Source organism: Pelodiscus sinensis, chromosome 1 (genome assembly GCF_049634645.1).
Source record: "Pelodiscus sinensis isolate JC-2024 chromosome 1, ASM4963464v1, whole genome shotgun sequence".
NCBI classification, from domain to species: domain Eukaryota; kingdom Metazoa; phylum Chordata; order Testudines; family Trionychidae; genus Pelodiscus; species Pelodiscus sinensis.
In genome coordinates, this window is record NC_134711.1 from 327,941,136 (window position 1) to 327,957,223 (window position 16,088).

At 49.2% G+C, this 16,088-nt stretch overlaps 2 protein-coding genes across 2 annotated transcripts; both read right to left on the minus strand.

Annotated features, from left to right (window-relative positions):
* Positions 1-1,058: 1,058 nt before the first annotated feature.
* Positions 1,059-1,994, minus strand: LOC102446318 (olfactory receptor 51G2-like). Its single transcript, XM_006113146.2, has one exon. It carries the CDS (start codon positions 1,992-1,994, stop codon positions 1,059-1,061), a length of 936 nt encoding a protein of 311 aa, XP_006113208.1.
* An 8,413-nt stretch (positions 1,995-10,407) lies between these two features.
* Positions 10,408-11,343, minus strand: LOC102446551 (olfactory receptor 51G2-like). The gene has a single exon (XM_006113147.3). It carries the CDS (start codon positions 11,341-11,343, stop codon positions 10,408-10,410), a length of 936 nt encoding a protein of 311 aa, XP_006113209.2.
* Between the last annotated feature and the right edge of the window lie 4,745 nt (positions 11,344-16,088).

The following is a 16,088-nucleotide window of genomic DNA, read 5'->3' on the forward strand; positions in this document are numbered from 1 at the left end:
AAAAAGACTTGGACTTTTCAGTTAGAAAAAAGGAGAGTAAGGAGGGATATGATAGAGGTCTATAAAATCATGACTGATGTGAAAAAGGTGAATAGGGAAAAGTTATTTACTTGTTCCCATAATATAAATGGATAGTTGGATAGATGGATAGTGAGATGGATAGAAAGTTGGCTAGAAGGCCAGGCCCAGCGGGTAGTGATCAACGGCTCGATGTCAGGATGGCGGTCGGTTTCTAGCGGAGTGCCCCAAGGTTCAGTTCTAGGGCCAGTTTTGTTCAACATCTTTATTAATGACCTGGATGAGGGGATGGATTGCACCCTCAGCAAGTTTGTGGATGACACTAAGCTAGGGAGAGAGGTAGATCCATTTAAGGGCAGAGATAGCGTCCAGAGTGACTTAGACAAATTGGAGGATTGGGCCACAAGAAATCTGATGAGGTTCAACAAGGACAAGTATAGAGTCCTGCACTTGGGACGGAAGAATCCCAAGCATTGTTACAGGCTGGGGACCAACCAGCTAAGTAGCAGTTCTGCAGAAAAGGACTTGGGGGTTACAGTGGATGAGAAGCTGGATATGAGTCAACAGTATGCCTTGTAGCCAAGAAGGCTAATGGCATATTAGGCTGCATTAAGAGAGCATTGCCAGCAGATCCAGAGATATCATCATTCCCCTTTATTCAGCTCTGGCGAGGCCACATCTGGAGTATTGTGTCCAGTTCTGGGCCCCCCACTACAAAAAGGATGTGGACGCATTGGAGAGGGTCCAGTGGAGGGCAACCAAAATGATTAGGGGGCTGGAGCATATGACCTATGAAGAGAGGCTGAGGGTTTTGGGTCTGTTTAGTCTGCAGAAGCGAAGAGTGAGCGGGGATTTGATAGCAGCCTTCAGCTTCCTGAAGGGAGGTTCCAAAGAGAATGGAGAAAGGCTGTTCTCAGTAGTGACAGATGACAGAACAAGGGGCATTCTGCAGAGAGGGTCCAGGATGGAGTAGCCGGTGGTGACCAATGTGTGTTGTTTCCAATGTCATGAGCACTGGAGAAAAGTGATTAATGGAATCTTCATTTGACAAACACCTTGTTTATCCTCGCACGAAGGTGTTTGCTTTTCACGCTGTACACGATTGGGTTCATCAGCGGTGGGACCAGCAGCGATATGTAGCCCAGGAGAATCTGAAGCAAAGGGGAAGAGTCCTTACAGAATCTGTGTATCACAGTCAGTCCAAGCTCTGGTGTGTAGAAGAGCAGGACGGCACACAGGTGGGAGCCACAGGTATTCACAGCCTTGAGGCTCTTCATGCGGGACGTGATATTCAGCACTGTTTTGAGGATCATCACATAAGAGAGGAAAATGATCAGTGAATCCAACCCCATCGTTAAGATTTTAATGGTCAAGCCATAGATGTTGTTGACTGTGATGTCTGCACAAGCCAACTTCATGACATCCTGGTGCATACAGTAGGAATGGGAGAGTACGTTGGCTCGACAGTATTGGAACCGGTTCAGGAGAACCGGGATTGGGAATAGTAGGCCCATCCCTCTTAGCACACACACCAGTCCCATTTTTAATGTTCTTGGCAGGTTTAAGATGGAGGCATATCTCAGCGGGTTGCAGATCGCGATATAGCGATCAAAGGCCATCACCAAAAGCATAGAGGATTCAATACACTGAAATGAGTGGAGGAAGAACAGCTGAGCAAAACAGGCATGGAAACTGATCTCCCTAGAGTTAAACAAATATACGCCTAGGATTGTTGGTATGGTGGCTATTGATAAGCCAAGGTCTGTGAGGGTCAACATGGAAAGGAAAATGTACATGGGCTCATGGAGGTTTGGGTCTGTTTTTATAATGAACAGAATGACTGAATTGCCTACTATTGAAATAAAATACATGAAGCAGAAAGGGACAGAGATCCACTGATAGACATCTTCCTGCCCAGGTAACCCGGTGAGCAGGAACACTGCATAGGTGAAAGTGGTGTCATTGACAGCTGACATCACGTGCTCGTCGGGTCAGAGGAGTTTTGAACTTTTCTTCCTGAAAGGAACGAAAAAGATTACATTATACTTAAAGAGAGGTTTCTTTGCTCTGGACACACAGGAGCTCGAGGAAAATCAGCAAAATATGAGTCTTGGATTTACACCATAGATAGGGACGATAGGCACCGCCAGACTGGATCAGACTTGCAGTCCATCTAGCCCAATATCCAGCAGTGAGTTCCAGATGCTTTGGAGGAAAGTGGAAGAAACTTTGCAATGGGCAGGGTGACAAAAACTGCTCCCAAGGAATATTTCTCCCAGCATCCACTCTTTAGACATATTTTATGATCATTAAGAACCCATGCAAGACATTGAAATCTCTCCTCATTACCCTAACTGGATTTTCCGCTTACCCATGTAAACATCCAGATCCTCGCTTATGGTATGTCTAGACTACAACGTTTTTGCTCCGCATTTCACGTACCTTTTTTCACTTTTTTTTTTGGAAGAACTTTTTCCAAAATTTGGCCGGTGTATACGAGGCCAAATTTTGGGGAAAAAATCCTCTTTCCAAAGATTCCTTGACAGTGCATCCTAAAGAGCACATCTTCTCTTCCACAAAAAAAAGGTGGAAGAGCAAACACGTCCCTTGGATGTGGCGAAGATTTTTCGGGATACCGAAGGTATTGCAGACCGGAGGTATCCTGAAAAGCCCCGCAGTCTAGATGTGCCCCTAATCCTTGGTGTCACCATGTAAGGGTCTGTAGATATCTGACAAGTTACAAGATAATGCAGACAGCGACCTTAGCTGGTTGGGAAAGGGATTGGGATCACAAATGGGTGAGCAGGACAAACACTGGATTTCCACTCCCCTTTCCTGCAGCTCAGTTCTAACCATTGGGGAAAGACCAGCAATTCCCTTCTCTCGGGCTATTTTGGAAAGTCTAACCCAGGTATTGCAGAGCGATTATGTTAATGAACCTGAAAGTAAGTGCGAGAAACAGCTTCTGATCATAAGAACAGCCATACTAGGTCAGACCAAAGGTCTAGCTAGCTCAGTATCCTCTCTACCGACAGTGGCCAATACCAGATACCCCAGAAGGAAGGAACACAACAGGTAATCCTTACGTGATCCCTCTTCTGTCGCTCACCTCCAGAGAAACAGAGGCTAGAGACACCATTCCTACCTATGCTGTCTAATAGCCATTGATGGGCCTAACCTCCATGAATCTATCTAGCTCTTTTTTGAATCCTGTTAAAGTCCTAGTCTTCACCACATCCTCTGGCAAGGAGTTCCACAGGTCAGTTATCAGTACCATGCAACTGTTCCTGCATGCAGTTAATGACACAAACCCATTCCAAAGTGTATGTGGGCGTGTATCTGAAATACTAAGGTAAAACCCATCAAGTAGGAAAGTTACCATTGCTCCATCTGGGTGAGATACCAATATCTCTGCTGCTTGCTTTCGATACACACGCCTGTCCTCAACATTTAGCTGGTAATATTTACATTACAATGGAAAGTGTTGTCATAATTTTTCAACATCTCTACTTTTGTATGGACTTGCCAGCCCATTCTCTCCCCTCTGACTTTCTTCAGAATCTGAGTTGGTCACAGTGGCTATGTCTAGACTGCAGGCTTCTTTCGAAAGAGCCTCTTTCAAAAGATCGCGTCTAGACTGCAGGCGGATCTTTCGAAAGAGAAATCCGCTTTTTCGAAAGAGAGCACCCAGCGAGTCTGGATGCTCTCTTTCGAAGACGGCCTCTTTACATTGAAGAACGCCTTCTTTCGAAAGAGGGACTTTCGAAAGAAGGCGTTCTTCCTCGTAAATTGAGGTTTACCGCCATCGAAAGAAAAGCCGCGTTCTTTCGAAATAATTTCGAAAGAACGCGGCTTGAGTCTGGACGCAGGGGAAGTTTTTTCGGGAAAAGGCTACTTTTCCCGAAAAAACCCCTGAGTCTGGACACGGCCAGTGTCTCAGCCCTCGTTCGCTCACCTATCAGTTACCCAAAAGTCTCATGCAGCTCTGTCCTGGGGTCAATAGCTGATTGGTTCTCTCGGGTTCTGTTCTGTTGGCTTGTAGCCTGTATCCCGAGGGGGAACCGGCACTGAGGTCAAGATAAGAAATATTCATTCTCTGAGCTCTGCCTCTCTAGTAACCCCAGTATGTGATATGCAGGCTTGATGAGGGTTTACAGGAAGTGGGTTTCAGATTCAAATGCCTGAGTACTCATAGAAATGGAACTTCCTTTCCCGTCTGAAAGTAGTCTGTCTGTCTGTCTGTCTGTCCGTCTCTCTCTCTCTTAAAAAAAGCCATCGCTTATTAACCAGCCCACAGAGGTTGAGGGATCACGCTGGAGCTATAAGCTAGGAAAAGCCTGTATCCAGCCACTTTTCCCAGCTTGTTCTGCCAGCACTGGGGGTGTGTCTAGACTACAGGGTTTTGTCGACAAAAGTGGACTTTTGTCAACAAACCTATATCTGAGTCTACACTACCGCCGAGTTCTGTCGACATAACGTCAATAGAACTCAGTAGTTTTGTCGATGGCGGTAAACCTCATTCTATGAGGAATAACGCCTTTTTTCAACAGAGTTCTGTCGACAGAAGGCGTTATCGCATCTACGCTGTCCTTTGCATCTACACTCACATGTCGACAAAGCGGCTTGCTTTGTCGACAGAACTGGATGTAGTCTAGATGCTCTTTGTTGACAGAAGCTTTGTCGAAAGTATCTGTTGACAAAGCCTCTGTTGACAAAAGCCTGTCGTCTAGACGTACCCTGGGAGTCTGCCCAGAGGGGGGGCAGCTGTTGCTGAGAAGCTCTTCACACTGACGGGCACAGACATGGCTGGGGACGTCTGAAGGCACTGGGCCTGCCTGGGTCCTGTCAGAGTGGGAGGCTGAAAATTATTTTATGAGCAGGACAGAACAAAAAGACACTCAGCCAAACTTTTCTAAGGCTACGTTCTGGTGTAATATAAAGAGAGGACAAAAGTGAACAGTATTCAAAGCTGTTATTTGTACATCACAACAGTGATGTTACTGCGTTACGTTAACCTACTCACAAGACCCAGTCCCATCCTCCAAGTTCTCCAGTCTACGACAAGGCAGTGGGACAGGGGGACATGCCCAGTGACCACTTGCCTGGCTGGGAGCAGAGGCCGTCACCAATGCCTGCGTTGCTGTGCCTTAATGGGGTGAAGTTTGTGGGAAGCTGCTACACCTGGTCTGCTGTACCCCTAAGGTACCCGGCAGGGGTGTGCTGTGCACGCACACACACACACACCCAAGAGGTGCCCACAAAAAGCTCAGAAAGGGAGGTGGGGCAGCTCCCGGCATCCAGCAGCAGATCAGAGCTTCCCCATGCTCCCCTCAAGAGATTTCCCTTCTCCACCCCTTCCCCGGGCATTCTATCCTCCCTGGAACGCCTCAGCTCCAGGGCAAAGCTCTGAGAATTTTTACAATGTCTAAATATTTGTACACTCAGGAGGGTGGGATCCTACCCCAGGAGAAGGGAGGGTCCGAGGCCCGACATCTGGGACTCACAGCACAGAGAGTGGGCAAAGAGATGCAGCTATGGTGACTCTGAGGGGTCTCTGCGGGGCAGGGATGCTAGAGCTCTCAGCTAGTCAGGACACAGACATGTGCCCTCTTAGGCCTGTTACCACAGGGGAACACGGCTCTGAACTCCTGCCCTCACCACTGAGCTGGAGAATAACATTTCTGAAAACGCTTTGGCTGATTAAATTTCCAGGAGCAAATAAACCCAAAGCAATTTGGGAACTCAGCTCCTGGCAGGGTCTCGCCCAGAGCACCCAGAAATGGGACCTACTGGAAATCCTGACTTGGGTGTCAGGGGTTTAACACTCCGGGCTCCTTCTGAATCTCTGTTTAGCTTAAATACCCCAACATGGAGCATGGACAGATGTTGGGGAGGGTTCCCAAGCTGCCTAGCACTGCCTTCCCTTCAGCCCCCTCACTGCGTCACCCCGACAGCCCCACTGAGTCCTCTGCCGCTGCACAGAACAGCTGCCAATACAAACAGCCTGCAGCCTTCGCCCTGCACTTGGCATGTTACAGACAGTGAAACCTGCCAACATACCCAGTTCCTGCTAGAAGGGAGCCGCTGGCACCAGAGGTCTTCACCCTGAAGCACAAGGAGTCACTGGAGAGGTTGCATGGGCAGCAGGCAGTGTGTGTTCAGATAGAGAAGGCAACTGCCTTTATGCCGCATGTTTGTACCTTCCCTTGGGGGAACCTCAGCTGCTTGGTTTTGTGGGCACCAGCTTTAACCCCATCACAGCCAATGGCAAACGGCAGGAGGCCAAATCCCAGGGGATGGGGGATGATGCTAAACAACTGGCCTGCAGCACCAGCTGTTCTATAAGCCGTGTTCGTGGAACTGTTTGTATCATTCTGATTGGTCACATGGCTCCCTGGGGGGTGGATGTGTCACAGCGATGCTGCTGTCCGACCCAGGATCCAGGGATCCCCAAAGTTACAGTAATCAGAGATGTGCTAGCAGGGCCTGTCACAGTAGCCTCTGCCTGCAGGATCTGCCAAAGGGGCGCAGTGCAGAGTACAGGGGGCTGTACAGAGACAGGGAGCCTGCTTAAAGCAGCTGACGGGCCAGTTCCCCAGTCATTACCTGGTTGGAAGGTTTCGATATCTGCATACTCAGAGTGCAGTGACAGACTCGGTCAGGGCCACCTTCACTGAGTGATATCCCGGGAAGCTGAGCCCTAAACTACATTTTCTTTGGAGCTGATGAGTTTCAGTGTCTGTTCTGCTCTTTGGGAAGAGGCGGTGATCTTAGCTTGAGGTCTTGCCTGGAACTGGACCAGATGTGCTGGCCCAGCAAAGCAGGGTGGTGAGAAGCCCCAGGGAGCAAGAAGGTGCATGTCTGTGGCTTCGTCTGCATCCCAGTAAACACCCCAAAGGGGTCTTTTGTGACCGCCCCACCCTTATAGGGCTAGGAGCTTATAAAAATCAAGCTCCAGCACTGGAGCTAGAACTCACACCCTGGATACAAAATTTCCAAACCCGGGTGCATTTAGACTAGCAAGTTTTTGCGCCAAATTTCCAAACCAAGCATGATGCTAAATGGGATAATGTGACCCATAGGCCTAAAATAGGGGGAGGGGACAGCTCAGTGGTTTGAGCATTGGCCTGCTAAACTGAGGGTTGTGAGTTCAATTCTTGTGGAGGCTGTTTGGGGCAAAAATTTGTCAGGGATGGTACTTGGCCCTGCTGTGAAGGGACTGGACTCAATGACCTGTCAAGGTCCTTTCCAGTTCTAGGAGATAGGCAATATCCATTGATTTAATTTAAAAAGGACCACTGGGATCAATGGCAATCACCATAGCTTATCTTGCCTGTCAAAGTCCATCTGTAAAACCAGCCAGGTTGTTTGACCTCCCCAAGCCCAACTCCTGTTAGGCAGCTATTCCAGAACCTCCCTTCTCAGAACCTCATGGGCCCTGCCTCTCTCCTTGCCAGCCTCAGCTTAATCCTGCCCTGTTTCTCACCATTTGTTCTTGTGCTAACGCTATCATGTAGCTTCAGGGGCTTAGTCTCCCTGCCTCAGGTTTACCCACCTGCCCGATGTATTTCTGCTGCAATTCTATCCCCGCTCAGCCTGCATTTTGTCAGGCTCAGCCAATCAAACTCCTTTAACCTCCTCGTAAGACAGTCCCTCTGTTACCCTGCCCATCCTAGCAGCCCTTCTCTGCACCTGTTCCAGCCTGAATTCCTTCCGGAATAGCATGAACAGATATTTACAGAGGTTGCCAGAGCCGGTCTCATCAGGGCTTCTCATAATCATTTTAACACTCCGTTTTCTCATCTCTCATGTTCTAGCCTCTTATTTGCCTTGTTCACAGCTGTGTTACATCACGGCTCACAGTCATCCTGGGAGTGACAAATACACCCAGGTCTTTCTCCTCCTCTCTTGTTTCCAAGTTACCCTTGTCTGCATAAGCAGGATGTAGTGAGTAGGAGCAGGGAGATTGCAAGCTGATGTGATGACTGTGTGCAAGAACCATCATAGGGACCAAACACCGGGTAATAATGGGCTCTTTAATCTACCAGGAATAAGTATAAGAAGAACTAATGGCTGGAAGCTGAAGCCAGAGGAATCGTATTTGTAAACAAAGCAAACAATGTGGATGCTGAAGCAGTGAAAAGAATTCTCAAGTAATGTGATAGATTCTCCTGCTGTCTTCAAATCAAGACCAGGTGCCTTCCTGGAAGACACTTTAGATCAGGGATCTCCAACCTTCTTAAGCACAAGATCACTTTTTGAATTTAAGTGCAATCTAGGATCTACTCCAAACCCAAACACCTTTGCCCCGCCTTCTCCCAGCCCCTTCTCCAAGGCCCCGCCCCTACTCACTCCATCCTCTCTTCCTCCCTCATTCTCCCTCACTTTTATCAGGTGGGAGGCAGAGGGTTGGGGTGCAGGGAGGGGAGATGCAGGCTCAGGTCTCGAGCTAAAGGATTTGGAGTGTGGGAGGGGCTCTGAGCTGAGCCTGGGGCAGGGAGTAGAGGTGTAGGAGGGGGTTCAGGGTGCAAGGTCTGGGAGGGAGTTTTGGGGCAGGGGGACTCAGGGATTGGGCCAGGGTTTGCAATACAGGAGGGGTTCAGAACTGAGGCTGGGATTCAGGATGCAGGCTCCAGCTGGGTACTGGTTTCTTGGTGGTAGTGCAGTGGGGCTAAAGTAGGCTCACCCCTGCCCTGGGCCCATACCACTCCCAAAAGCAGGCAGAAAACTCTCTCCATCCCTGCCCCCTCTCTGCTCTGTGGAGGTAAGAATCAGGGTGTGTTGAGGGGCACCCTGACATCATCAGCCCCTCAGCTCCCAGGGCTGAAGGAAACCTCCAGGGCAGAGAGCAGGAGCAGCACTGTCAAAGGTTCCAAGATCTACCAATCGATCCTGATGGACTGGTTGGTGACCCCTGCTGTAAATGAATACAGTTGTGCAAGACAAGCCATTGGAATCAATAAAGAGGTAACTGGATGAAATTCTGCAGGAGATTGGCCTAAATGATCTAATATTCCCTTCTGGCTTTAATTTCTATAAATCTGTGAATCACTGCCTGGAGGGGATAGCAACAGGTTGCTGCTCTGATTGCTGACAGGCACTCAACAAAGACACACCCTGACCAACGAGGAACAGAAGTGTCACCGTAAAACTGGGCTGTATGCTCCCTCTTTACTTGACACCTGGGCCTTTTGTGTCTTGGAGGGAGTTTCACAATTTAGTCAGGACGGGCGTGGGGACAGCCAATAAGGAAGTGTTACTGATTCCTGTCATAACACAGGAAGGAGGGAGCTCCACATGTAATTAATAGGAAGCAGGTGCAAAGCAAGCAAATAGGCGTATTTCTTCACACGGCGCGCAGCCTGTAGAACTCTACCCCAGAGCATCTTGTGAAGGCCAAGACTATAGCAGTGTTCACAAGAGAGCTGTATAATTCAGAGGTCACGTCCATGAATGGATGGCCGGACAGGTGCCCCAGCCGCTGTTTGCCAGAAGCTCAGAGTGGGCATCAGTGCAGGACTCATTTGATATCTCCAGATTCTGATGGCTCCCTCTGGGGCATTGGCTACTGTTGACAGACAGGTCACTAGATTGGATAGATCTGCACAAATGGAGGAGCTGGGGAAGGAATTTGAGCCTGAGTCTTTTGCCAGGACTCCTGCATATCAGACCCTCCCTCGCACACACACAGCTCTGTGCAGAGCGGGCTCAGCAGGTGTGCGGTGTGCAGAGCCATCAGCAGGAGCATGGGGCTGGGGAGCTGCTGGACCAGCATCTCCTGCGGCTCCTGCATAAATCATGTCTCTCACAAGCTCCTGGATGAGGGTGTGGGGGAAGGTGGATGTCTGTGCTACCATGAATAACCCCTGCCCACAGCTGGTGCTGTCCCATGGATCACACAGGACCCAGAGTGTTCAGGGGGAGGGCAGGATTGTGACCATACAACAGCTCTGCAGCTGTTTTCATGGCCCATGCATGGTTAATAAGAGATGGGGGCAGAGACAACACAGTGTAATAAGACACAACGTCCATATCCCTTCTCTTTATTGACTGTATCAACAGGAATTCCAAGGTTACAGCAGTTATTGATATGGCTTGTTATGTGCAACATCCCACCTGTCCCCCGGCTCTCCATGCACACTGTCACCTTGTAAATTTTCCTTCCCGCCTTGATCTCCATCCTCCCCCACCCTATTGTTCTCTGAAAACTCACCAGCCCTTCTTCCATTGTTCCAGGCTTTAAATCCCACCATAACCTCTCTCTACAGAGTGGATATCAGTAGGCCATATTGTCTCAGATGTAAGGGTCTAGGATCGAATAGGAGGAGGTGACCTATGTGTGTTGTCTCCCACATCATGAGCTCTGGAGCCAGATGGTGAATGGAACCTTCATTTGCTAAACACCTTGATTATACTCGCACGAAGGTTTTTGCTTTTGATGCTGTACACTAGTGGGTTCATCAGGGGTGGGACCATCAGGGAGATGTAGCTCAGTAGAACTGGAAGCAATGGAGAAGAACCTTTCACAAATCTATTTATCACAGAGATGCTGATCTCGGGAATGTAGAAGAGCAGGACGGTGCAGAAGTGGGAGACGCAGGTGTTCAGAGCCTTAAGGCACTCCGCATGGGTGGCGATGCTCAGCACTGTTTTGAGGATCATTACATAAGAGAAGAAAATGAGCAGCAAGTCCAACCCCATTGTTAAGATTTTAATGGTCAAGCCATAGATGCTGTTGACGGTGATGTCTGCACAAGCCAACTTCATGATGTCTTGGTGTAGACAGTAGCAATGGGAGAGGACATTGGCTCGACAGTATTGGAACCGTTTCAGGAGAAAGGGGAGTGGGAATGTTACAGCCACCCCTCTTAGCACAAACGCCAGCCCCATCTTGGCTATTCTCGGCAGGGTTAAGATGGAAACGTATCTCAGCGGGTTGCAGATGGCGATGAAACGGTCAAAAGCCATCAACAAGAGCACAGCAGATTCCGTGCATTGAAGTGCAGCAATGAAGTACTGTTGGGCAAAACAAGCATGGAGGCCGATCTCCCTGAAGTTAAACAAGTACACGCCCAGTATGGTTGGCATGGTGGATATCAAATAGCCAAGGTCCGTGAGCGCCAATATGGAAAGGAAAATGTACATGGGCTCATGGAGGCTTGGATCTGTTTTTATAATGAACAGAATGACTGAATTTCCTACTGTCGAAATAACATATATGAAGCAGAAGGGGATGGAGATCCAGAGATGGACATCTTCCAGCCCAGGTATCCCGCTGAGAAGGAACACGGCATAGCTGAATGTGGTGTCATTGACAGCTGACATCATGTACTGGGCAGGTCCAAGGAGTTTTGAATTTTTCTTCCTGAAAGGAATGAGAGTAGACTAATTTATAATTACAGAGTCTCAGAGGGGCAACCATGTTAGTTTGTATCTTTAAAATCAATCAGTAGTTCTGTGGCACCTTACAGAATAACCAAAGTATATATGAAGTGGGTTTTTCCCACAAAAACTCATACTAGATCTAGATCTGTAGCTAGATCTAGATCTATACTCATAGTATATCTATATCTAGCTATGTCTGTATCTATCTATCTATAGCTAACATATAAAGGAGAATGTTTGTAAGTTTGTGCGCTAATAACTTGGACGCTATAAGAGCTACCACAACCAAACTTTGCATGGGATAACCTTTCCTCCAGGAGAAGGTTTTGAGGGACTTTTGGACCTGATTGGGCCCGAGTTCAAGCTGTAAAAATCAAAAAGTAACCACCGCATTACACTGCAGGGGCTGCCCTGCCCACCCTAGGTCCTATGCCCACCGCCTGCAGCCCCCAGTGCCGTCTGGGACTCACCCCCTCCCACCCACAAGGTTACATAAGCGACCCTCTTTCCTCTCCCCCGTCCCGTGCCAGCACGCAGCGCCCTGACCCCCAAACGCACAACAGCTCAGGCACTCGCCCTGCTCCCTGCAGCACCTGCAGCCCCAGGCGCGAGCTGAGGTGCCCCCCTGTGTGTAACCTCCCCTCCACCCAGGGTCACACACCACCCCCTGGAGATGACACAGACCTATAAATTTTAATCCCTATAGAAATCAGTGCAACTTTTCTACCATTCAAAAAAAGATAACGGACTGCTGTTTTTCTACATTTTGTTCCTCCAGTTTCCCGAGCAACGCCGGGTAACTCCAGCTAGTCTATCTATATATTTAGATCTAGATTAGATATAGTATGAGCTTTCATGGGCAAAACCTACTTCATGAAATGAGCTGGAGTGGAAGTAATAGGAACCCAGAATTTATAACAGAAAGAGAAGGGAGGGGAGGTACCTGCCAATTGTAGGACTGGTGCTAATGAGGCTAAATGGGTAGGCTGGAAAGGTCCCATATTTAGCTTTCGATGTAAATGAGGTTGTAATGGGACACTCCGATGCCCTGCTATGGAGCTGCTCCATCCCCGGCATTATGGGGCGAGACTGCTCTCCGGCTGCATCCCCGGCTCTGCTGTGCCTGTGTCAAGGCTGTCCAGAGTGGAGCGCAGGATGCCCCACCCCCCTCCACACAGGACGCCGAGCCGGCAGGTCGCGCCGGGAGGGCCTCACCAACGTAAGAGAGGTCTGCTCCCACCCGACTCAGATGCACACGTGCAGCCGTGGCCCGGGGCTCGACGCGAGGTCGCCGCACCCATCTCCCTTCAGATGCTGAGCCAGCAGGACGCTTCAAAAGGGCGTCACCAGCAGGAAGAAAGGGAGAGCGAGGAAGAAGCTCTCCAGGACAAAGGAGGGTGTTCCGGCTGTGGAGAAGGCCACCGACAGAGGGAGGTAGGAAGCGATCCAGGGCATGGCAGAGGATTGCCCGTGGGCTGGTGCGTTGCGGGTAGTTACCCCCACCAACCAAACCATAGGAAAGGGATTCCTCTGGTTCTTAGGGCCGTGGCTTGGGGCTCAGAGCGGGGGTGGGCCTGACCCCTCCTACTGCTCCCCCTCGGCCAGGGGTGCCGGTGAGGCGACCAGTTATAGACTCGGATCCCACAGGAATAAACCCAAGGGTTTAACCGCATGCCTAGACTGACATCTCACAAAAGGGTGGTGGGCACTATCTCGCCCAGGTGGGCGGGCCCCTGTCCGGGCAGGGGCGACGACCTTGGCTGTGGGGAACCACTACAGCTGGGTCACAGATGTGTTACATGCAGGGAAAGCTGGCTTTATAATGCGACATCTGGTTAATGTCTTTGTTCAAGCTTCAGGGAAACAGTCTCAAATTTGCAGCTGAATGTCACTTTTGTACTCTCTCTCTCTCTCTAATTGGTTAGTGAAATTCCTTTGTAGAAGAATAACTATTTTCAAATCCATTAATGAGTGCCGGCAGGTTAATATGTTCCCCTACAGTTTTATATGTATTACCATTCCTGATGTCTGACTTGTGTCCATTTACCCTTTGTCGTAAAGGGAACAGATTTAAAACTAATAAAAGAAAGTTCTTCTTCACACAGCGTGTAGTTAACCTGTGGAACTCCTTGCCAGAGGAGGCTGTGAAGGCTAGGACTATAACAGAGTTTAAAGAGAAGCTAAATAATTTCATGGAGGTTAGGTCCATAAAAAGGCTATTAGCCATGGGATAGAATTGGTGTCCCTGGTCTCTGTTTGTCAGAGTTCTGGAGAGGGATGGCAGGAGACAAATAACTTGATTATTGTCTTAGGCCCACCCTCTCTGGGGCACCTGGTGCTGGCCACTGTCGGCAGACAGGCTATTGGGCTAGATGGACCTTTGGTCTCACCCAGTACGGCCATTCTTATGTTCTTATGTCATTGACACTGTCCAGTTTGGCCAATAGTCATGGCAGAGAGGCATTGCTGGGACTTGATGGCACAGGTGACCTTTGAGGATGTGCAGTAGTATGAGCCTCTGATGTTTACAGAGGCATCGTGCTGCTCTCAGTGCAAGTCTAGAAAAATGACAGTCGGTCATACTTATTTAAGTAATAAAAACACTTTTTTCAGTTTTTGTGTAATATTTGGATGGCTGAAAAGGACAAAAGTGAACGATATTCAACGTTCTTATTTATACTTCACAACAGCGATATTAGTAAGTTACGTTAACCAACCCCCTGGACCCAGTCGCATCCTCCAGGTTCTCCAGTTTATGAGAAGGCAGCAGGGCAGGGGGAACATCCCCAGAAGTCACTAGCCTGGCTGGGAGTGGAAGCCGCCAGAAGTCACCACCCTACTGCGACTTACTGGAACCTGCGGGAGATGGTTACACCTGGCCCAACGTATTCCGGACCCTACCCCCTCCAGCTGGGAGGATCGCGGCAGCGGTGTACTGCATGCACACACACCAGAAGTTGCAGCTGTGCTGACACTAGAAAAGCTAAGGAAAACATCACAGTGGGAGGTGGAGAGGAACAACCGCTGCCAGCCAGCATCAAGGTTGGAGGGATCCCCTAATAGAATTGCCCTCTCTGGCTCTGAGAACCACTTAGCACAGGTTTTGGGAACTGTAGACCCTGTGGAGATGCCCTGCAACGTAGAACAGGCCCCATGGCCATGGGGCAGGGTCTCTTCCGCTCTACGTCAAAGCTCAGTGGGTTTCTTTTTAATGATATCTACATGTTTTTATAGATTTTACAGACAGGTCCAAAGTTAGCTCTGTTATATGAACTGACCCTGAATTTACTGACTCTGGAACCTGGGTAGGAGGACTTGGGGTCAGAGACGTGTTCACACCTATTCACCCCACATTACGATTTATTCCTCCTGTTCAGATTAAACAGTATTTTGGTTCTAGGAGGCCGCCTAGCCGCTTGTCTCATAGAAGGCCTAACATTTGGGACTCGCAGGCCAAAGCGTTGGCAGCAGTGCTCGTAGCCCTGTAACTCTGAGGGGTACCTATAGGGCAGTAATCCTGGAGTCCTCAGCCAACCTGGGAAACAAAATACCACAGAGCAACATAGCTCTAAATTCCTGCCCTCACAACTGAGACTACAATTTTTGAAAATGTATTTGCTGGTTAAATTTCCAGGCGCAAATAAACCTGAAGGGCTACATCTAGACTGGCATGATTTTCCGGAAATGCTTTTAACAGAAAAGTTTTCCGTTAAAAGAATTTTCGGAAAAGAGCATCTAGATTGGCACGGACGCTTTTCCGCAAAAGCACTTTTTGTGGAAAAGCGTCCGTGGCCAATCTAGACGCGCTTTTGCGCAAAAAAAGCCCCGATCGCCATTTTCGCGATTGGGGCTTTTTTGCGCAAAACAAATCTCAGCTGTCTACACTGGCCCTTTTGTGCAAAAGTTTTGCGCAAAAGGGATTTTTACCCGAACGGGAGCAGCAAAGTATTTCCTCAAAAAGCACTGATTTCTTACAGTAGGAAGTCAGTGCTTTTGCGGAAATTCAAGCAGCCAGTGTAGACAGCTGGCAAGATTTTCCGGAAAAGCGGCTGATTTTCCAGAAAAACTGGCCAGTCTAGACACAGCCAAGCTGTTTAGAAACTCAGCCCCTGGCAGCATCTCACCCAGAACTCACAACACTTCTAGAACTTGGACCCACTGGGAAATCCTGACTCTGGGCATTGGGGGTGTAACACCCCATGCTCATTTTGAATTTCTGTGTTGCATAAATCCACCACCATGGAGCATGGGCAGATGGAGGGGAGGGTTCCCAAGCTACCTAGTGCTGCCTGCCCTCCAGCCCCATCACTGAGTCACCCTGACAGCCCAGCTGAGTCCTCTGCCGCTGCACAGAACAGCTGCCAATGCAAACAGCCTGCAGCCTTCGCCCTGCACTTAGCATGTTACAGACAGTGACACCTGCCAACGTACCCAGTTCCTGCTAGAAGGGAGCCGCTGGCACCAGAGGTCTTCACCCTGAAGTGCAAGGAGTCATCAGAGAGGTTGCACGGGCAGCAGGCAGTGTGTGTTCAGAGAGGGAGGCAACTGCCTTTATGCAGCATGTTTGTACCTTCCCTTGGGGCCACGTGGCCCTCAGGGAACCTCAGCTGCTTGGCTTCCTGTGTTATTCATGGTGAATAATAATAAGCCAAAATTTGTCTGTGCAAATCCTGCAACTTGCATCA

Bases quoted from the DNA above. Each gene is read 5' to 3' on its own strand.
- LOC102446318 (XM_006113146.2), bottom strand. From the start codon at position 1,994: ATGTCAGCTGTCAATGACACCACTTTCACCTATGCAGTGTTCCTGCTC.
- LOC102446551 (XM_006113147.3), bottom strand. From the start codon at position 11,343: ATGTCAGCTGTCAATGACACCACATTCAGCTATGCCGTGTTCCTTCTC.